This window comes from Phodopus roborovskii, unplaced genomic scaffold (genome assembly GCF_943737965.1).
Source record: "Phodopus roborovskii unplaced genomic scaffold, PHOROB, whole genome shotgun sequence".
NCBI lineage: Eukaryota > Metazoa > Chordata > Mammalia > Rodentia > Cricetidae > Phodopus > Phodopus roborovskii.
Genome location: NW_026126514.1, coordinates 19,299,427 through 19,322,242, shown reverse-complemented (window position 1 = coordinate 19,322,242; position 22,816 = coordinate 19,299,427). Strand labels below are relative to the sequence as shown.

Here is a 22,816-nt window from a genome sequence, read left to right as displayed (position 1 = left end):
TATATGTAATTATAGCATGAGAGGCACCCTTGCTAATAAACTTTGTTAGATTTAACTATACAGTGTACAAGTCAGTACATATAACACACGTAAATTTAAACATGCTATACCTAACCATAACTTTATAATCACTCATGAAGAATAAACGTGCTATGGAAAGTCAATGTAAGTGCCTAAAGTCACACACAACACACATCCTGTTAGCCCTTTCCCACCAACATCATTAAAGCTCAGGGCTAGCACAGGTTCAATTCCTACCTGTTGAAGGAGCAGCTGCCATCGGAACTGGGGAAAAGGAACAATTTCCTCCATGCAATCATGCTAATTATAGCTACTACGTCCACAGTTCCTAATATGGTGACTTATATAGTATCACATCTTATCTTGTCTTTAATGACTGTTATCAGCCACATCTGTTGTACCATACATAACCATATGGTTGCGTATGACACTACAAATCGGTGAAGCACAGAGAGGTTAAGCACCTTGTAGAAATCACCAGCTGAGCTATGGTTTGAACCTAGGCAGCCTGACTCTAGACTGCATGCTCTATACTGCACTGCCCCCATGCCTAAAGCAGCACAGAAGGCACCAAAAGCAAAGGAGTCATTCAGCAGTGCTGCCTCTGTTTAGTGTTGAATCACACTGAGCACCAGCGAAGCTTTCACACCCCTGGACTCTACCTTAGGTAGTGTCAAGGTGAAACCTGGGATCTGCCTTTCAAATAATTAGAAAAGCTCATACTTTCTTCAAGTAAGAAGCACTGTCTTCAGACACCATGACCAACACAGAAGTGCCTAGCTTTGCTAGTACAGTCTATGCCAATCGCTTCTTTGTTCTGATGCTGAATTGAAATAAAAAAGCCTCTTGGTTTTCAGTATGTAAACAGGTAGACATGGATGATGACAAAATTCTACTGCTATCCTGGCTGAAATGCTGTTTAATTTTTGTTTATGTAAGACTAAGTTACTAAGGCATCTAATAAACAATTATGCTGTTTATAAAAGCACTTGGGCCGTGATAGTGCACACCCTTAATCTCATGATTTTGGAGGGCGTGCAAGATGGCTCAACAGGTAAAAGTTCTTATGACCAAGCCTGCCGGCCAGAGTCTAATCCCAGGACCCACAAGGTAAAAGGGGAGAACTGATCCCTGACATTTGACCTCCACCTGCATGGCTTGTTTAAATTCTAATGTAATCTTTTGTGCATTCTGTCCATTTTAAAGGACATAAGTATGCATATTTCTCTCCTAGATAATATATTATACATGTCCATCCCTCCTTAAATCTTTTTTATTATATACTTATTTACTTGTATGTGCAGACAACATGCATGTATTGAGAGCAAAGAACAAATTTCAGGTGTTGGTTCTTTCCTTCCACCAAGGTAGCCAGGCTTAGTGATGGCTGGGCCGTCTCTCTGGCTCTCTATTTAGTTCATTCTTAAAGAACTGACTTAACTGTGTGCATTTGTTCCCTAGATGATCTGATCTGTGTTTCCCTCTCTTTTAAATCAAAGGCACACATTTTCCTGCAGAAACTGAAGTTAAAATAATCATGTTTTTAAACCCATTAATGTTCTAGAGAAGTGTTTTTCCTCATAAAGATTATATTCCAGCTGTGTGCAGATACCCTCACAATAACTGAAACATAAAGATGATGTGGAGGATCCAACAGCAATGGCCCCATAAGCTCAGAGATTTGAATGTTTAGTCAGGAGTAGCACTATTAGGAGGTGTGTCTTCGTTGGGAAAGGTGTGGCCTTGTTGGAGGAAATATGTCACTGAGGATAGGCTTTGAGGTTTCAAACGCCTAAGCCAGGCCCAGTGTCTCTCTCTCTTCCTGCTACCTGTCGATCCAGAGGTAGAGCTTTTAGCTATCTCTCCAGTATAATGTCTGCCTGCATGCCACCATGCTTCCTGTAAACAAGCCCCAACTAAATGCTTTCCTTTATAAGAGTTGCCAAGGTCATGGTGTCATTGTGTCAGCAATAAAACACTGACTAAAATAGAAGTTGGTACCAGGAGTGGGGTATTGCTATGAAAGGCCTGACCATGCTTTTGTTTGGAGGAATACGGACTTTGGGATTTTAAGTACAGAAAGCATAGATTTGTAGAAGACACATACACTCAAACAGTGCTTGTTACCAGTTTGTACGTACAGATTTCTGGTGCTTTTTAGTCTGTGCCCAATCTCTCTCTCTCTCTCTGAGACCTACATGTCTGTTCTGTACCTTACTTCTGGTACTAGGAATGAAATCCAGGACCTGTGCACCAGGCTAATGGCCTAACACTGAGCTATACTTCCCCACACATGTGATTTCAAGTGGCCACCATACCTTAAGTGGAAAAGTCCACTTAAGAAAGTTCAGCTATGGTGTTAAAGTTACTAAGATAATAATGATAACTCTGGTAGTGAGTGTGCTTTAGCTATATTTCAATTATAAAGGCAAAATTAATAATTTTATTAAGAAATAATTTTGCTTACACAGAAACATCTTCTAAATAGAAATTTTGTGTTTGCTAATTCTCCTACACTTTGAGTTAGACTCAAAATCTGTGACAGAAACAGTGTAAGGTGACAGGCAGTAAACTTTGGGTACAAGGCCAATGAAGCATGGGTTTCTAAGTACACTGCCACTAAAATGTAACTGGATCTTGACAAATTAGTTTTAGAATTATATTTGAGCAACAAAGATAATCTACAAGTAAGAAAACAGAAGAATTCTGTGATTCTCAAGTAACTTGACAACCTAATCTGTCCTAGCATTTAAATCATAAAACAAACAGCTTAAATCTCCACCACTGATTATACCATAGTATGTTTGTTCTTCTACTTGTTATGTCTCACTTCTAATCTTAAAATATTTTGAGAAACCCAAAGAAAATATTTTTAAAGTGATGCCTTTATCATACTACTTATTACAACTTAATTGCTCCCTGATTCATCATAAATCAATGGATTTAGAACTAGTTTCTCATTTATATTAGTTAACCTAAACAGAAAAAAAGAATGGTCAAAGTTAACTTATAGTATGTGGTGCTTTGAATAAGAATGGCTCCCATAGGCTCATATATGTGAATGCTTAGACACCACAGAGTGGTGCTACTTGGGAAGGATTAAGAGGTGTGGCCATTAGAGAAACTGTGTCTCTAGAGTGGGCTTGGAGGTTTCAAAAGTCCACATCTGTAGTGACAACAGACTAGCCTATAACCTAAAAGACAGTGCTTTTCTATGTGTAGCCCTGGCTGTCCTAGAATTCACTCTGTAGATCAGGCTGGCTTCAAACTCAGAGTCCACCTGTTTCTGCTTTCTGAGTGCTAGAGTTAAACACATGCACCACCTCTGCCTGGCTAAATGCTTTCTTTTATAAGAGTAACCTTGTTCATGGTGTCTCTTCATATGGCAATAGAACACTAAGATCAAAAGGGAAAAACACAGAAACAAAACTTCACTTTTTGAAGAAGTTGCTTTTCATGAAAAAGTGCTGGACACATGACTGATTCAGAGCTTCCACCTGAGGTCAGAGAACATAACCAATAAATTTAGCAGCAAATGGAAGGGCTTCGCCATTATTTTTGGTTTCCTTATTCTTTCTGGTTCTGAGGCCAGCCCAAATTAACCTCTTGCCCCAATCTACCAAATGATGAGACTGTAGGCATTTGCCAGCACACCTGACTTGAAAGGATCTTATTATATCCCAAAGATATCACCTGTCAAAATAATGAATTTGACTTATTTTATGTTAAAATATGGAAGTAAACAAGATCTTGGTCATTCTTCAGCCAAGCTTCAGCCAAGAGCATATGTCCCACCATATTTTGTATCAATTTTCATTGGGAGCCAGCTCATTGAAGGCGTTATTTCTACTAATTTGCTTGATTTCTTTATATGCACACACTAAGCTATTATTTCAAAATAAAATACATGGTAACTCCTCTGTAAAATAGCCATAATTAGGACTTGAGTAATTGTAGAACCATTTACTTCCAGAAAAGATGTAGTTTTGAAACCCTTGTGATGGGGCAAATTCCTTGTCTTCAAGACTGCTGTGTACAAGAGATAGGACTGAATTCCTTCAAGGTCACAAGGTTGTTAAGGGCCCCAGGGATTATTTTGGCATGCTGCCTCTCCTATTCTCTGAAATGTTTGGAAATGTTTCAGAATTTCAGAGGAGTGAAAAAATAAGCCAAATGCACACATTTAATGGGAAAAGGTCCTGACTATGTGCCAAGGAAATGATGTTCATTCAAGAATACTCTGTACAGAGATACATATCCATTGTAAGTCCAGTTTCAGGGGTTTAACACCTTGAACACTCTCTTCTGGCCTCCTCTAGGGCCACCAGACACAAACACGATGCGCAGACTTACATGTAGGTAAAACATTCGTAACATTAAAAAAAGTCAAGATATAAATATATATACATACTGTGGTGGTTTGAATGAGAATGGCCCCTACAGGCTCATATGTTTAAAATGTTTGATCCCAATTAGTGAAACCTTATTGGAGGAGGTGTGGCCTTGTCAGAAGAGGTATGTCACTGGGGTAGGCTTTGAGATTTCAAAAGCCCATGCCAGGCCCAGTCTTACTCTCTGCCTGTGGATCAGGAGGTAGCTGAGTTACTACCCCAGTTACCATGCTTGCTCTCCTGCTGCCATGATAATGGACTAACGCTCTGAAGCTGTAAGCAAGCCTCCATTACATGCCTTCTTCTATAAGTTGCCTTGGTCATGGTGTCTTTTTACAGCAGCAAGTGAGACATATGCATTTATCAAAATCATAATCTAGAACTGCATATGGGAGGAAGGATGTAGTATATGTCTGAGTCTGGGTTACTTCACTTAGTAAGTTCTAGTTCTGTCCACCTTCCTGCAAATGCTATGAACGTGCTGGTGTGCTGGTATGGAAAGCCAGAAATTGACAATGTCGGGAAGTCTTCCGTAGCCTCTCCTTGCCTTATTTTTTGAGCTGCTTTATCTAGGCTGACTTGCTAATGAGTCCCCCATCTGCCTGTCTTTGCCACTCAGTGCTAGACTTACTGGTACTCACTGACCTGCCTGGCTGTAATGTGGAGTGGGGGTCAAACTGAGGTCCTCACATTCGTGCAAGCACTTTACCACCGGACGTTCCCCAGCCTCCACGTTTTCATTCCAGCTGGGTGTGATGATGTGACTCCACAGTGTGTAAGTACCACTTTTAAAAATCATTTATCTGTTAATGGACATATAGGCTGATTCTCTTTCCTAATTACAGTGAATACTGCAGCAGTGAACACAGATGTGGAAATATCTCCATGATGTGCTGACTTCAGAGTCCTTTGCATGTAAGGACAAGAATGGGATGGCTCAGCCACACAGTAAGTATACACTGGATTTGGGGAAAAAAACCTCCCACTGATTTCCACAGCCATGGCTAAGGGTTGTTCTTCACTCACATCCTTGTCAGAGTCTGATGTTTATCCACCTTCTTGGTAACTGTCCTGACCGAAGTGAGGTGGAGCCTCAAGAAGCAGTTTTAGTCAGCATTTCCTTGATGGCTAAGGATGCTGAACACTAAGTCACATAGGAGGGTGGGGAGGCGGAAAAACAGCCAAAAAGTTGGTAAAGAGTGCATTTGCCATAAAAGCATATAAGGAGTTATTGGGAAGAGGAAGGAAATCAACAAAAATGTACACACAGAGGAAAGGAGAGTAGAGAAGGGGGATAAAAAAACAAAACCAAACAGTATTGTGAAAATGCCATAATGAAATCTATTACTTAATTCGCTGCTATAACAAAACAAATTTAAGAAAATGACCAAAAGGCTGGAGCAACAGAACACAGGGGGGACGGAAGCATGAAAGCCCAAACTTCATGTGGTATAATCTCAGCAACATCTCATTTAGATCAGAGTGACCTACGCTTCAGAACCTAGGTTACTCAAAATGTGTACAACTAACAAGCAGGCAGACACATGAGCCATAAGGCCAACAGCCTTGAAGAAACGTCATTTGTCTGCATGCGTTGGAGAACCATTTGTTTTCAGGCTACAGTGTTGGTCAACATCACTAAATGGCCTTAACACAGCATACTAATGGCAGTAACCTTAAAGGGAAAAATAGTGCCCAGTTAGAAATAGTGTTTACTGGTTAAACTAAAGATCTACAAGTCTTAGAGTCAAATATAAGGTTCTCCATCTAAATACACTAAATGAGAGAAAACAAATGAAATAACACCTAGAGACAAAGGTGAGATTCATATAAAAATATTTTCATCATATATTTATATGTTCATTATCAGGACATCAAGTTTGATCTGACAAATATAATCAAATATTTAATAAATATGGTTATTTAATAAAATGTCACCATTTGTTACAAAAATAGCTTACCTTGCTGCTGTGAGAATGGACTGTCAGATTTATTTCTTACACAGATGACATGACTTTGTACTGGCTTGTGTTCAACTTGTTTAATGTCTGTGTCTTGCTTTTGTTGGTACTAAAGGATTTAAGAAATGAAGCCATAATATTATCTTAAAATGTGTTAAAAATGTGTTGAGTTGAATTAGTTATTTTACATAGACATCTAATAACTTGGCTTGCTTCCAAACGGCTACTTTGTCCTTTGTCAGTGAGTGTGTGACAAAGTCCACAGCTCCCGGAAGCATCACTCTGCAGAGCATGCAGATGCTGGGGCTTAGGGCACGTGTGGCTCCAGAGTGCTAAATGCTGTTAACAGTGAGTTCAACAGAGGTATCCATCCCATCCTCTCCCGCTATCAAAGCCAACAACTGAAATGTTTTCTGCTACAGATTAGACTGCATCTCCTAGCTTTGCTTTTCTTTCTTTTTTATTCTCCACTTCCTTTGGAGACATGGTCTCATGGTGTGACCCACACAGGCCTCAAACCTGTGAACCTTTGACTCAACCTCACGAGTGCTAGGATTACAAGTGTTCGTCCCTGTATTTGGCTAGAGTTTTATTAAATGGAATCACTGAGGATATATGTTTGTGGGGAGAAGGCTCTAGCTTTTACTCAATGTAATTTTTGTAAGAAAAAATTAATCAAATTCTTATACACCATCTTAGGAGTTGCTATAATCACAGAGCACTGGGAGCAGTGTTATTCTAGCATACAGAACCAAGCACACTGACTATCACCCGCTGATGAATGCTGGGTTGTTTCCAATTTGGGGCTACTACAAATATAAAGTTCCTATGGACACTGTTGTATATTCGCTTGGGAAGTCAAATGTTTAGGTCATGTGTTAGCTGTGTGTCTGTATCATCTCATGTTCCGGAACAGCCAGGAATGTACTAGAGCAGCTGCCAGCATCCTTGCCAACAAACGCATGGCAGCCTCTGCGACTTTTGCTTTCTAATGAGCACAGGGTTAGCTTATGTTTTAATCTGCATTTCCTAAAACTATGCTGATCGACTGCTTATACATCTTTTTTTTGGATGAAATATATGTCCAAATCTTTTGTTCATTTGAAATTAAACTGTTTAGTATTTAATTCTTTGGTTCATTTTTATGCTCTAGATTTATCTGTTTTCCCACTCTAGTGCTTATCTTTTTATTCTCTTAATATTGTGTTTGGGGGAGGAATACAAGTTCTTATTTTTGGTAAACAATTTTTTAAATTCTTTTTTTCATGAAAGTGCTTTTGCTATCACATTCAGGAAGTTCTTGCCTCTTAGCCAAAAAATATTTTCTTTGATATAGGCACTATTAGCATATTTATTAGGTTTTCCTGATCTTTGCTTCAACAGATTAGCAATAACAAACCCTACATAATGTTGTATTCCATAAGCAATTTCATTGTATATTTTTAATTTTCTTCCTTGATATCATCCAATGTTGTAAATTCCATGCAATGAATACTGATTGAATACATTAATTCACAATGAGGAATACATTGCTAATCATGAATATGAAACTGTATTTATTAGCATGAGCATTTATTTAGATTAAGATCTTTGAGAACAATTATCATAATTTTTAATATAAAAGGTTTCATGGGCCATTGGCTTCACTCATTATGAAACTGTTATGCTTTCACAGATCATATTTTATATTTGAAAGCTATAAACATCAAATACTTAATAAGTGTAAATTACTGAGTTAGGTTTTATACAGTCACAGATATAAACAATACCATATTTATTTTTAAAATTTTTGTGTGCCACAGTGTTTGTGTGCAGGTTAAAGGACAACTTGTGGAGTTGGTTCTCTCCTTCCTCCTTTAGAATGTTCTAGAAGATTCTGACTGTGTTGAGGTACACCTTTAATCCCAGCAGTCAGTAGGCAGAGGAGGAAGATTTCTCTGAGTTTTCGGCCAGCCTGGTCTCTATAGGGAGCTTTAGGCCAGTCAAGACTACATAGTAAGCCCCTGTCTCCCTCTGCCACTCCCATCCCCCTAAAGATGTTCTGGGGATTAAACACAGTCTGGTTTTGTTTTTGTTTGTTTTGAGACAGGATCTGTCTACATAGCCCTGGCTATCCTTGAACTTGCTATGTAGACCAGGCTGGGCTTAAACATAACAGAGTTACAATTCTCATTTTAAGTAAAGCACAAATGTTCTTGTTTTGTTACCTGAGAAAAGCCTTCAGCTGCTTCTGGAAAATTAGCATCATTGCCTTTTGTTATCGCGTGTGTTATGGGAAGAACAAGGTTAGGACAAGGCTGCAACTCCAACTCCCTTAGACTCATTGGACCATGACTGGCATGTGAATCTTCACAAATACCACCTATGTCAAACAGGTAAACAGAAGTTAAACTGTCAGAGTTATCTTAGAAAAACAACAAGCAACAACTGCCAGTATTCCTAAGCAGAAACAGCAGTGAGCCTCGCCCCAATACCTGGTATTAAGCTTGTATTTATATTAAAGCAAAGCTCACTGAGAATGCAAAAAATTAGCTATGTTCAAACAAATCTATGGAACAGTTCAAGTAAGGACATCACCCATGCAGTCCATTCCTTCCCCACACAACTCACAATATTCCCACTTTTCTTCTCTATCACTGATAAGTCAGACTCAATATAATACTTTCTACTTAAAATGTAATCTTGCATTGAACAGGGACTAACGGGGAGAAGGGTGACAAAGGGGAGGACAGGTGGTGTCTTGGTTCCATTTCCTGTTGAGTCACATGACACACAGTCAGGAGCAGGGACCAATGAAGTGAGGCATGAAGCAGAGGCTCAGCTTGCCCTCTCCATTCTTACACCGTCCAGGAAGCCCTGTCCAGACACTGGTGTCACCCATAGTAGGTGGACCTTCCCAGTGATCCAGATAGTGTCCCACAGCTATGCCCCTAGGCCAAGCTAATCTAAATAATCACTCGTTGACACTCCCTCCTCAGATAATTCTAGATTGTATCAAATTGACAAAACTACCACAAGGGGTAAGAGAGGCAGCAAAGGTGTAACACCCGCCCGCCCGCCCGCTGGCAACTCCAACTCCTGGCAGATGCATGTGAGCCATCATGAGATGCTGGGAAGCAAACCCAGTTCTTCGCAAGAGCAACCAGCTGTTTAAATGCTAAGCCATCCCCAGCCTCACGCTTGGCATTTTGTGTGGGTTCAGTCTCAGGTTCTCACGCTTTCAAGGCAAGTGATTCTAACTGGGCCAGCTAGCTCCTTTCACAAATAGTTCCAAGAAAATTGTTTCTTATTAATGATTATCTTTTAAATATAGCATAATTTCATTTAATCAATATGAAAGACTTTAAGAGTTCTTCATGAACTAAATTGTTTAAAATGAAGTAGTTTAATGACACCATAGACATTTTCATTTTAAAGGCAATCACCTTCACTGGAATTGAACAGCTGACAATTTCCCAGATAGAACAAATAATCACTCCCTGATTGATGTTTTATGTTAAATCAAGCTTTTATGTTAAATCAAATTTTTATGTTAAATCAAGCTTTTATGTTAAATCAAGTTTTTAATTGGCTTTGCACAAAGCAAAATATATTCATTGGTCTTTAATTTTTACCTCTATACTAGTTAATTTGTACAAAGCAATTATCAAAATGGGCTACCTGGCTAACTAGCCAGTGCAACGTAAGATTAATTAAAATAATGGCAATAACATACAAAATATAGAGTTAACTAATGTTCCTGGGTTTTATTTGCTTTTTAAAATTTTGGCATTCCTTTTTCTAATCCTATGTCATTTGCCCAACATTTTTCTATGACTGTCTAGAAAAATCATCGAGAATCAGCATTTGAATGTTGAAAGAAAAATATTAAAAATTTTTTTTGCTAACGATCTGGTAAGCACCGAAGATACCAGTCTCATAGATGAATAGAATAAAAAGTACAAGTATTCCTAAAATAAGAGAATTATTAAGGATCTCTGGTGCCATCACTGGATGCTACATAAACATTCAAAACTATTAGCTTTTCTCACTAAAGCAATAAAAGCAAAGAATGGTAAAACTCTTTACTATCATGATCAAAACTACAAAATATGAACAAAATTAGTAGGATCCATATGAAGACAATTATGATATCTTACTAAAAATCAAGAATTCCACATGAGGCCAGATGTGGAATTTTCCATTTGTGGTAAATCTATGGTATTCAGAAAGAAGACACAAACAAACAAATTTAATCCACTACCTAGAAAGGAAAGCAGAAGGAAAGGCCAGCAAATAAGATGAGAAAGTTAGCAATACAAAACTTCACCTAGGAAACTGAGAAACTGAGAAAAAAAAAAAAAAAAAACACCCAAACAAACATAAAAACTCAAGAAATGTTAAAAAATGAATACACACATACACACACCCAATACCCAGGAGCTGAAGAGATGGCTCAGTGATTAAGGGCACTGGCTGCTCTTCTAGAGTCATGAGTTCAATTCCCAGCACCCACATGGTGGCTCACAACTAACTATAATGGGATCCAATACCCTCTATAGGCATTCAAGTGTGTGTGTGTGGGGGGGGGGGGGGGACGACAGAAAAACCACAATGAATCTAGTAAAAAGCAAGGTAAAAAGCCTTACTGATAGACTGAACGAATCATATCTTAACAATATCAGGATGGAGAGAGAAGTCAAGGAATTATCATGTTCAACTATCAACAAGGAAAAACCCAGCAGGATCACTGCATCTAAGAACTCTGGGATCTAAGCAAGAGATGAAATCTACAAATTCAGAGGCCAAAAGGAGCTAAGATTGAACACTAGAGAATCTACTCAGTGAAATTAGAGCAGAAAATTCCCCAAATCTGAAGAAATGTAAATCCAAACCCAAAAGGCATTTAGAATCCTAAATAGACATGAGCAGAAAAGAACTTGTCTACAACATATATTCAAAATGCCAAAAAAAAAAAAAAAAAAAGATGGCTCAGTTGGCTTCACTGCTCATGTGATTACCCTGAGTCATTCAGGCCAATCAGGCCAAACTAAAGCTGGCAATGCCCCTGAACTAGATTGCCACACAGCTTGTAAGCAGAGCTTACAAGCATATAAAGCTGCTAAACTGGAAGGAAAGACTGACCACCTTTATGCTAGGAAGCTGGAAGAGAGCCCTCCACTATTATTGGTGGTGAAGCTGCCACCATTAATATGGCTCCAGGAAAGCCTTTGAGTTTTGAGAGTTTCTCTGACATCCTTGTTTAGATCATTTTGCTATCCATATGAATCCAACTGTTGTGTGTAGTATCATCAAGGTCACTACATCTGCCCAGAATGTGCAAAAAAAAAAAAAAAAACAAACAAACAAATGAGTGTAAGTGTTACACCTGCATGGATGGTCTTAGAACTATGTGTCTCAATTGGCCATTTAAGTTCAATACTAGGTTAATAACAAGGCACAGTAAAAATACCCCACCCAAGGAGGGAGAATATTTTGGTTTGTATTTTGGTTTGGTTTTTAAAATCAGTACTTTTTAATAGAAGCAACTTGTCTCAGAATTTTAAGTTCCATTAAAATAAAGTTTAATGAGAAGGGTATGGTGATCTAGACTGTGATGGTTAATACTGTCAACTAGATAAGATCTAGGATCACCTAGGAGACAGCCTTGGGCATGCTGGTGAGGAAGGGAAGACAGGGTAAGAGTGCCATGCCAGCACCATCCATGGCTGCAGTTTGGGACTGAATAAAAGGACAAAGTTGAGCATCATCACCCATCACTCTTTGCTTCCTGCCTGTGGCTTCAACGTGCTCAGTAGCTTCACGCTCTACTGTCATGCCTTCCCTTCAATGACATCTGTGCCCTTATTTCTGAGTTGAAATAAACCATCTCTCTCATACTCCAACTGTCATGCCTTTCCTTTGCTGATGCCTGTGCCCTTGAACTGTAATCCAAAATAAACACTGCCTCCCTTAAGTTACTTTGGTCACAACGACAGGACACATAATGACAGAAGATGATACTGAGAAGTGGGCTGTTGCTGTAATATAGACCTGACCAGGTGGTTCTTGAGGCTTTGGAATTAGTTTATGGGAAGATTATGGAAGGGCTGTCAGTGGTGGGCTATCAAAGCCTAAAATACTGTAAGCAGAGGTTAACAGGCCATTCTGGTAGGGGCCTAGAAGACAAGCTAACAAGAGAGACACAAACAGTGGAGGCTTAGGAGAGGAATGAGGATGCTTGTTAGAAACTGGGTTAATGGCACTCACTCCTGTGACGTTCTGGCAAAGAATTTGGCTGCATCTGTGTCCTGGGGATTGAGTGGGGTTGAATGTAAATGTAAAGGACTAATTTGTTTGGCACAGGAAATTCCAAGACAGGAACACATCCAGGCTGTGGTGTGGCAACTGTTTTAATTGCTCTCATCTGGGTCTATGTGAAGGATCCAAGAGCTAAGCAGAAAGATGTTAAAACGTGTGTTTTACAAGGAAAATAGTAGGAGCAAGTTAACCCTACAGACAAGTGACTAGCACCATTCTAACGCAACAGAAAAGGTGACCTGCGGGCAAGACTCCTTCCACTTTGTGAGCAATGCTAATTCATTTGAAAGGAGTACCTAACCCAAAACAGAACACAGCTCCCATGCTCCTTGAAAGCCTAGAAGTGTTTCCCTGGGGTCGACATACACAAGTTGAGGTAACTATGGTCTGAGGGGGTCAGGCTCCATCCCAAGCTGGCAGCAGAACTTGGTAGCAGCATCACTGGTTTTGCAGGCATGAAAAAATAGGTTGAGGGGATCATGGAGGCCTGACTACAGTGTCAGAAAGCCCCGAGGCAAAGAGATGTGTGGCAGAATTGGAGGTCTTGAGAAGTGACCATATGAAACTGCAAAAGTAAACCTAATTTACAATGGAGAAACCAGGCTGTTAAAAATACCAGAACCAAAACCCACAAGGACCAAGGACATCTGCCAAACTCCAGACATCGAACAAAGATGACCCAAGTGATAAATTACTGAAGCTAATACTCTTACAACCTTACGCTGCGGGTGACAGAGATGGAGGAGTGGGAAAGGGGCTACCTAAGTCCTTTGGAGCCCCAAAGACTTCATCACAGACCCCCAAAGTAGGAGGACAAGGAGCTGCAGGATTTGATGGGTTCCCTGCTGGGTTTTGGTCTCGCTTTGGTCTGATCATTCCTTACTGTTGTTCCAATTATTCCCTTATGGATTTTTAAACAATGCAGTAATTATTAAAAGCAATGGAGACATTTTGTACTAAATAAATTTTTTTATTACAAAATGGTCATGTGTTTATGGTGACAAAGGGTAGAAAGTCATGGCTTAAAGGTAATTAGATCAGATGCCAAGCTAATACGATGCAGAATTGTGATGGCCAACACTGTCAGCTTAGCAGGGTGTAAAATCACCTAGAAAACAAGCCTCTGAGCATGCCTGTGAGGAACTATCTAGATTAGGGTAACTGAAGTGGCCTTCAGCATTCCGTGGGCTGAGATCCTAGACTGAATTAAAAGAAAGCAAGCTGAACATTAGCATTGGCCATTTTCTGTTGAATGTGGATTCCCTGTCAACAGCAGCATGGGGAGATGGCTAGGTAGGGACAATGCTTGCTGTACAAGCAGGAGGACCTGTGTCCAGATCTTTAGCACACATGTAAAATCCAAGCACATCACTGTGTCTGTACACCTAGTGCTGGGTGGAGGGTCACCAAAATGGTGAACACCAGGTTCGGTAAGAGGTACTGACTCAAAAACCAAGGTGAAGAGTGATAAAGGACGACATCAGCATTGGCCTCAAGCTGACACATAGATGCACAGAGGCTTCCTTTGGGTAAGCACATCTGCATACAAACATACACATCCCTCCACACACACAATTTCTAAACAGAACTACAATGTCAATAAATATTCAAAAAAGGTGTTTAATATTCCTTCCCATTTAGGGAAATGCAAATGAAAATTGTTTGAGATTTTACCCCAATCAGAATGGATATTATCAGAAAGACAACAAATGATAGAAAATGTGAAGAAAGAAAAAGCCTTAATCACTGTCGGTAAACTGGTATTGCCATTATGGAAGCCAGTGTGGAGGTTTCTCAAAAGGTAAAGGCAAAATTCCCATAGGATCTGCTTAAACCACAAAGGACTGGAAAGTGCCATTACCATGGTATGCGTGCACATCCCTGTTTACTGATGTGCTATTTATAAACTAACCTAAACATCCATTAAGAGATGAATAGATTTTTAAAAAATGTACATAAGGCCAGGTGGTGGTAGCACACACCTTTAATCCCAGCATTCAGGAGGCGGAGGCAGGAGGATCTCTGTGAGTTCAAGGGCAGCTTGGTCTACAAAGTGAGTATCAGGACTGTTACACACACAGAGAGAAAGCTCTGTCTCAAACAAAACAAAACAAAACAAAACAAAAACCAAAAGGGTGAGGGGACATAGACATGACAGAATTTTATTCAGCTGATGACATTGATGGAACTTGAAATGTCACACTCACCTCTGCCGTGTGCATGTGATTAAGGTAGAAGGGGGCTGTGAGACAGGAAAAAGACTTAAAGGAGTAGGGACAAGTGGAAGCAAGGGTAACAGGGTACACAGGACACGAGAAAAAGGAAGCTATTTGGTGGCACAAATGAAGCCATTTTGTGTACTAAACTTAAAAATAAATTTTTAAAAATGGGAAAAAAGCAATTCAGACATTATTACTTGAACCAAGACACAGAGTTAGAATTAAAATCCATTTCTGAAATTCTAAAACCCCAACTCTCAACCACTCTGCGATATCACCTTTTCCAAATATATTCACACTCACACACTCACTCACACACACTCATACTCTCTCACACTCTCTCACACAATCACACACTCACACTCTCTCACACACTCACTCACACACACTCATACTCTCACACTCTCACACACTCACACTCTCTCACACACTCACACACACTCACTCACACACACTCACACATTCACATACTCTCAATCTTATGCCACATTACTTGTTATGGTTAAAATGATACAATAAACCAACTTTTGAAAATGCAGGGCTGAAGACATTGCTCAGTGGTTTAGTACATGTACTGCTCTTCCAGATGACCCAGGGTTAGTGTAACCCCAACCAAGTGTAACCCCAATTCTAGAAGGTCCCCGACTCTTTTTGACTCCCATGTGCACATCCCCCATATAAATATTTAAAGATTAAATCTGAAAAAAAAATTTACATTTGGTCAAAAAAATGACATAATCAAACCTACTTCTTTACAAGCTAATACAAAGTTTTAAACAAATAAAAAAATTTCTTAGACTAGTCATTATTCAAAAACTATCTTTATGAACTGCCTGCCAAGAGAGGAGTATTCTGATGTTATGATTTCTGAAATACATTAAAAATGTTTTCTGAAATAATTTTTATATTTTATTGGGTGATAGCAAGGATAAAGTGTATATATACTTTTTTTTCAGTTTCTCTATATTTCAGAACACTGTATATTCAGAACAGTCTGTTAAATCATACTAAAAGGCCACTGAGATGACTTAGTGGGTAAAGGCACTGGCCAGCAATCCTGATGACCTAATTTCAATTCCTCAGACCCACCTGGCAGGAGAGAAGAGTGGAAGTCAAATATTTAAGGATGTAATGTGTGCATGTGCCAACACGCACAAATAAACAATAAGAAATTTTAATCATACTAAAAAGTATTCAAATTATATACAATCCATCTCAAATAAGACTACCTTTTAAAAATCGTTACCTCCCTGACGGTCTTCCTTGTGGTACTGGGGGTTAAGCTGAGCACTGTGGCAGTTGCCTGCACATAACTGGGGTGGCTACAGGCTAGGCGGGGATGGGGGGATTTCTTCTTTGTCACAAAAAGAGATAATTTAATCGTCAAAAGACTAGGATTTTCTAAAAATATGTTTTCATTAAATACAAAAATTATTTACTATGTCACAGGTAACCCTTTGGCTACTACTAGAGAGATAAAGAAGTGCCAGCCAGGGTGTAAACTCAGATTTTAGTCTCCAAGAGGTCACCTCCTAGTGTCTCTCAGGCGATCTGTGAGCGCCCTCTAGTGTCCACTCTGTCACTGCACTCTGCACAGAGAATTATGTGCCATATTTTAAACTGTATAAAAAGCAACCTTTGGTAATACTCTCACCATATGCACAAAATAATAAATAACAGCAATTTTAGGTGAATTCCATGGAAATTTCAGTCTTGGATTTCTTTCAATTCTGAACAATGTCAAGCTCTTACTCAATATGAAGCCAACATTAAATGCTCTGCAAATGTTCTAATTCCAGGCTTAGCAAGCTGAACTCCTCCCTATGTTTCATTTATTTAATTTGGTGTAAAAGTAAACATTTTTTGCATTGCTGAAATTTGTCTTTTGATTACAACACATTCGTAATTGTGAATTGTGCTCATGTTATACATCATTTTACTGCTTATACTTCTGAGTCTTTTTTTTTTTTTCCTACTGATATTATTGCTGCCTGCTTTATATTTATTTTATAACATGGAAATGATTTTGGACAAGAGGCAAATTGAAGTGATTTCCTTATTCCAGGTCAAAACAGGTGACAAACCAGTGCAGACAGCTAACCACCTTAACAATGCCTTCGGCCCAGAAGCTGCTAATGAACATACAAGGCAGAGGTGTGTCACGATGTTCTGCAGAGGAGATGAGGGCCTTGATGGTGAGGAGTGCAGTGGCCTGGCTGTCAGAACTTGACAGTGATAAATTACTGAAGCTGATACTCTTACAACCACACTAGAAGTTGCCAAGAGTTCAATGTGGACCACTGAATGGTCAATGGACGTTTGAATTAAGTTGGAAAAGTAAAAAATAAAAAGGTCCTGAGAACTGTCTGCTGCCAATCTGCCCACTGCAGTGTTTGAATCCCAGAAAACCATCTCATCTGAGAAGTATGCCCAGCAAACTGAGATGCACAAAAACTATGATGCCAGAAACCAGCACTGGTCAGAGAGGGCCCAATTCTTCTGTTGGTGTCTTCACCACGACCACAGCCAGTGCTTCAAAAGGCAAACAAACCGGCCTGATGGAACCAGCTATCAAGTTTTGCCTCATGGCCAAATTCACCTACCTCCCACCTGACTGCTGCCTCTATGTGTCCGCAGAGCTTTCAATAGGTTAAGGACTTCCACAGCCAGCAGAATGCAGAAAATACTTTACAAGACTTTGTCAAACTGTAGGAATACAGTTTTGTTGTAGAAATGAGCACATCATTTTTTCTTGACAAAAAAAAAATGTGTTAACTATAACTATTTGATAAGTTTAAGTCTAGTTACAGTGACTTAAAATTGAATCTGTGCCGGGTGATGGTGGCGCAAGCTTTTCATCCCAGCATTCTGAAGACAGGCAGGCAGATCTCTGTGGGTTTGAAGCCAGCCTGGTCTACAAAGTAAGTTCCAGAACAACCATGGCTATACAGAGAAACCCTGTCTTGAAAAACAAAACAAAATCAATCTGAAACTGCAATTCATTTTTCACCAACTTTATACAGAATGCAGTAATGAGATTGGGAAAGTCAGTAACAAAGAACTCACAGAGCTCAATTAAGTGGCCACTTTCCATCTTCAAGGTCACCCATTCAAAATAACACGTATTACTAATGAAAGATTAATATTTATAGAAACTTTATGGTCATTTTGTGGATATACACAAAATGAAAAACTGACTCACCCAACACACAATTCTGTACTTTAGCTCTTACACTGTAAAAGGTGTAAATTTCATGCCAAGTGTTCATATTTTTATGTTCATTCTCTCTCCTCTCTACCTCTCCTCCCTCTCTTCTTTCCTCCCTCCCCACTCATGTGTGAGAGACAGATACACACACACTCTCTGTCTCTCTCACACACACATACACACCCTCTCTCTGTCTCTGTCTCTCTCTCTCTCTCTCTCACACACACACACACACACACATACACACACACACACACACATACACACTCTCCCTCCCTTCCCCCCCCCACACAGAGGCTACTTAGAATGGTACCCAAGCCACTTTATAAGGTAAAATTATTATCCCATATTCCTGAGTACAAAAAGGCTCTGTAGTGCCTATGGAGACATATACTTCCTTCAGGCATGAGTATAGTGCTGTAACTTCAGTGTTGATGAATCAACAACATAAATTCAGTACAATGTCTTTAAACAGAAATATACAGGAAGCCAGGTTATGTACTGTTATGTACTGATGAACTGACAAAATAGGAGGCTTGCTGGAACCCAATCCTACATTTCTCCTAGGAGCAAAGGTTCAGTGCTTGCTAATATGTACATGCTTTCTTTATAGGCTACAGTTACCACAGACAATGAAAATTAACTAATGCTAGCAATTTCCAAAGTGCTACAAACAGGAATTTCAGTTACTCTCAAAGATAGCCCAAATGCACTGAACACTGCATCTGGAAAATCACACAATATAAAGAGTAAATTTTCTACAGAGGTGTGATCCTGTTGAACTCTGTCCTATACAGGACTGCTGATTCTGAGGGGCTACTTTTCTAGAATATATTTAAATAGTAGATCTACATTAGAAATGTGTAAGCATTCGTATCTCATACCCTTCCAGATGGTGCACATATTAACAAAAACATATAAATCATGTTCAGGAGAAAGTGTTGTGTGTCAGAGAAAAGTTATTACCTTTAATAAAGCAATCCTCAGGCCTCCATCTAAAAAAGTTGTACTTCTCAATTTAGTTAAAGAACATAACTACAGATTATAATGCAGAACACACTTCAGCTGCCAGCATGAGAAGAGGCAAGAACCTCCAACAGGATGCAAAGGAATAGTTTACAGAAACATTAAGAACCAACACGGTTGTGTACCTGAGACCATGTCAGACTGCCGCAGTAACACCCCGGGATCTGCTCGCTGAGCAGAAGGCTCTGCAGTTGCAGTGGGCTGCGGCACACGGGTGGATGATCCTGCTAAGATGTCCTCTGCTGCTGTAAGCATGGGCCTTTGTCCTTCACTAAGCTCACCCACACTGTTATCCAGGTCCTTTAAAAATAAGAGAAATTGCTAAAGCCATTGTATTAAAATCAGTCAAGGCAGGAAATATTTTTAAAATATCATGGTTTTAACGTGACACTTAAGGTATAAGAAAGGTAAGTCTAAGAAGTTAGTATAGGGACTGGCTCAGCAAGTAAGAATGCCCGCTACAAGTCTGACAACCTGAACTCCATCCCTGGAGCCCACATGGTAGAAAAGAACCGACTACCTACCTACCTACCTACCTACCTACCTACCTACCTACCTACCTACCTACCTACATCCCTGCCTCCCTCCCTCCCTGCCTCCCTCCCTCCCTGCCTCCCTCCCCCTAACCGTGCCTCATACCCATCCCAGTCCCACAGGCTCCACCGTCATATCACATGTATTCCACTGCCCTCTTCCCCTTCCTTCAAATCTTTTCTCCCTCTCTCATGGTTCCTTTCAGACCTACACTAGCAGTTGCATACACACACATATAAAAAGTTAAAAGCCAGGATCCACACAAGAAAGAGCCTGTGGTATTTGTCTTTATGCATCTGGATCACCTCACTTAATATAATTTCCAGATTATTTTCCTGAAATTTTCATTTCAGTTTTCTTTATGGGTGAATAAAATGCTACTGGGTGTATGTGCCATTTTTTAAAAAGTATTCATTCAGCTGCTGTTGTACTAGATTGATTGCCTTTTTCCCTGTTCCTGTGAAGAAAGCAGCAATAAACATAGACATACAAGTTCTCTGTGGGTACATGCCCAGGAACAGACTAGCTGGGTCAGATGGTTCTATTGTGAGCTTTGTAAGAAATACCCACACTGATTTCCATAGTGACTGTATCACTCTCACCCAGCAGTAATTATGGGTATAGATCTTTTCAGTGGCTTCATTTGGGGCCAGAGAGATGGCTCAGCAGGTAAAGGCGGTTGGCATCAAGCCTGAGTTTCAGCCTGGGTACCAAGACAGTGGAAGTACAAAATTCTTGCAAGTTCTCCTCTAATGTCCACAGGTGTGCTGTAGTATATGAGGGTATATGTGCACACACACTCCCTTGTGCACACAACACACATGAATAATAATAAAATAAATATAATTTTTAAAATATCTTCAAAGCTTCAGTTTTTCATTGTTTTGTTAAGTGGCAGCATAACAGATTGGAACAGACTGTATAAATTTTTCTCAGTTACAAAACTTAATTCAGTCCAAGTTAAAGGGGCCATAACTAATTATAGAGTAACTTAAACACTGTCCTACCTAAATTAAGAGTTGTAGTGACTCAGGCTTTTATTCCCAGCACTCAGGAGGCAGAGGTGGGCAAATACCTGTGAGTTCAAAGCCAACCTGGTCTACGAAGCTAGTTACAGGACAGCCAAGGATGTTGCCAGAGAAACTCTGCCCCCAAAAAAAGGTTAGATATTTAATTTTCCCCCTATATTTATATCTAGCCAAACAAACAAACAAAGACCTTTAAGGTTGAAAAGTACCTCTGCTTGCTGTGAAACTAGTAATTCCTGTTCTTGTTTAGTAAAAAGAGAAAGAATCGAATTTGCATGAAGCTTTCTATGGGGCCTCCTAATCACCTGCCCTTCACTGGGAGGGTCATCTTCCTAGAGCAAACACAAAGACATCAAAAAAGGTTATTAAGCAATTCCATGTCTCTCAATTACAATTAATAAGACTTTAAGAAGAAAGAATACCAGTATCTTTCAAAGGATGAACTTATTTTCATGTAGCTCATTTCCATTTTGACCATAATAAAAAACATTTCACATCTGACTCAAATGTGTACAACAATACAAAGTAATTTAAGTGTAGACTTATGACAGCTGGATCTTCTGTCTCAGGTGTTTCTGTGATTCCTAAGTGTTTTTGTAAAGTTCAGGCAGAGCTTAAGTCTAGGGCTCACATGGCCTCCTACCTGACATTTATGTAGTACACATTACAAATCAAGACAGGATGTGGAAAAACAGTCAAGCACTGGGGTGAGGCTGCAACCTGGACCACAGACGGCATAAAAACTGCAGAAACACAAGAGCATCCACAGCCTCTCAGTGTCCTCCTCCTCTGCACTGACTTCTGCTGTCTAAGCCAGAGGGAGGTACTTACAGCCTTCATTTTTTGTTAACACTTTATCTAGGCTTCTTGATGCCTCAGAACTTGCCTGTCTGAGAAACCAGGGATGTTGTGAGTGTCTGCATCAGATGAAATGGGTTTCCTTGTACAAGTATGACTAGGATTTAAAAATCATTAAAACAATCATTTCTTGCCTTCTGGCTGTTAAGATAAAATATAAAAATGTATTCAAATTATCTTTTGTTATTGTATTTTAATAAAATACAATTTATTAACTCTGGGTACATCTCCTAGGTGTTTAGGGATAAAATGGCTAATGGCACATGGCTTCAGTTAACTCTGGGTTTTCCTAGATTATACTTTTACATTTGTGTTTACTATAAAATTGCATGCAGTAACAATATTACAATTAGAAGTAGCTTCAAACATAGAGAAAGAAAAGTTATAGTTTTGTCTGGGTTCAGTCTATCAGTTTACTTTAATACCAGATAAAGTTCTAAGAGTGACAAACAATCCCACAACGGTATGTTAAAGAGGCCAAATGTATAAGTAATTCCCCTCTGAAAATAAAATTGCTACAATGATATCTTCTCCCCATATTATTCCACAACAGGGACTGTAACTCTCTTCACAGGAGACTCGACTAATTACTTAAGTCATTATTAAAAAATAACTGTGGAGACAAAATCTTCTCAAACACGGGTTAATGAAGCATTCTCCTGCTCCTTTGTGAAATAATGCTTTGGAAAAAGCAGCCCTGACAACAATGCCTCGCAGCTGGCCTGCTGTGAGTGACAGCTGAGTACAGTCATCTCTCTGTGTTTAAGTCATCTGAAAACATAAAAAGGGAAGAATTCTAACCCTTAACAGCTGTAAAAGAAAATTAATAATGTATATGACAGCTATATACTTACAAATAAGATATGTAACATAACATTATCAATGTCAATTTTTTTTCTTCTGCGGAACTAGGTAATAGCCTGTAATGATTACTTTCCCTGACCTTATTTTTATTTTAGTTTTAAAGAAAAGATTTGTTTTTATTATTTGTAATTGCATGTCTATGTGTGAATATGTACAGACGCCATGAAGTGCAGAAGAAGGCGTCAGACCCCCTACAGCGCCTGAGGCAGGTGCGGAAACCTAACTAGGGTCCTCTGCAACAGCAGTCCCTCCTCTTAACTGTTATGCCATCTCTCCAGCCATGTAACTATGACTAGAGGAAAATAACAAATGTATTACAGGAGTTAGAACACTTAAGGTCCTGCTCAAAGCACAACGAAGCAATTCCAGGGTTTTCCCTAACTGCATTAACACATAGCTTTTGATT

General features: G+C 39.4%; 1 protein-coding gene across 1 annotated transcript in view; it reads right to left on the bottom strand.

Moving 5' to 3' along the window:
• Positions 1 to 22,816, bottom strand: part of Kiaa0586 (KIAA0586 ortholog) — a 90,769-nt gene that overhangs the window by 12,143 nt on the left and 55,810 nt on the right. The window contains exons 26-29 of the mRNA XM_051195953.1: positions 20,898 to 21,020; positions 19,252 to 19,426; positions 8,581 to 8,735; positions 6,374 to 6,482 (exon numbers count right to left, since the gene is read on the bottom strand). Coding sequence (XP_051051910.1) covers positions 6,374 to 6,482; positions 8,581 to 8,735; positions 19,252 to 19,426; positions 20,898 to 21,020 — 562 coding nt within the window. The remainder of the gene's footprint in view (positions 1 to 6,373; positions 6,483 to 8,580; positions 8,736 to 19,251; positions 19,427 to 20,897; positions 21,021 to 22,816) is intronic.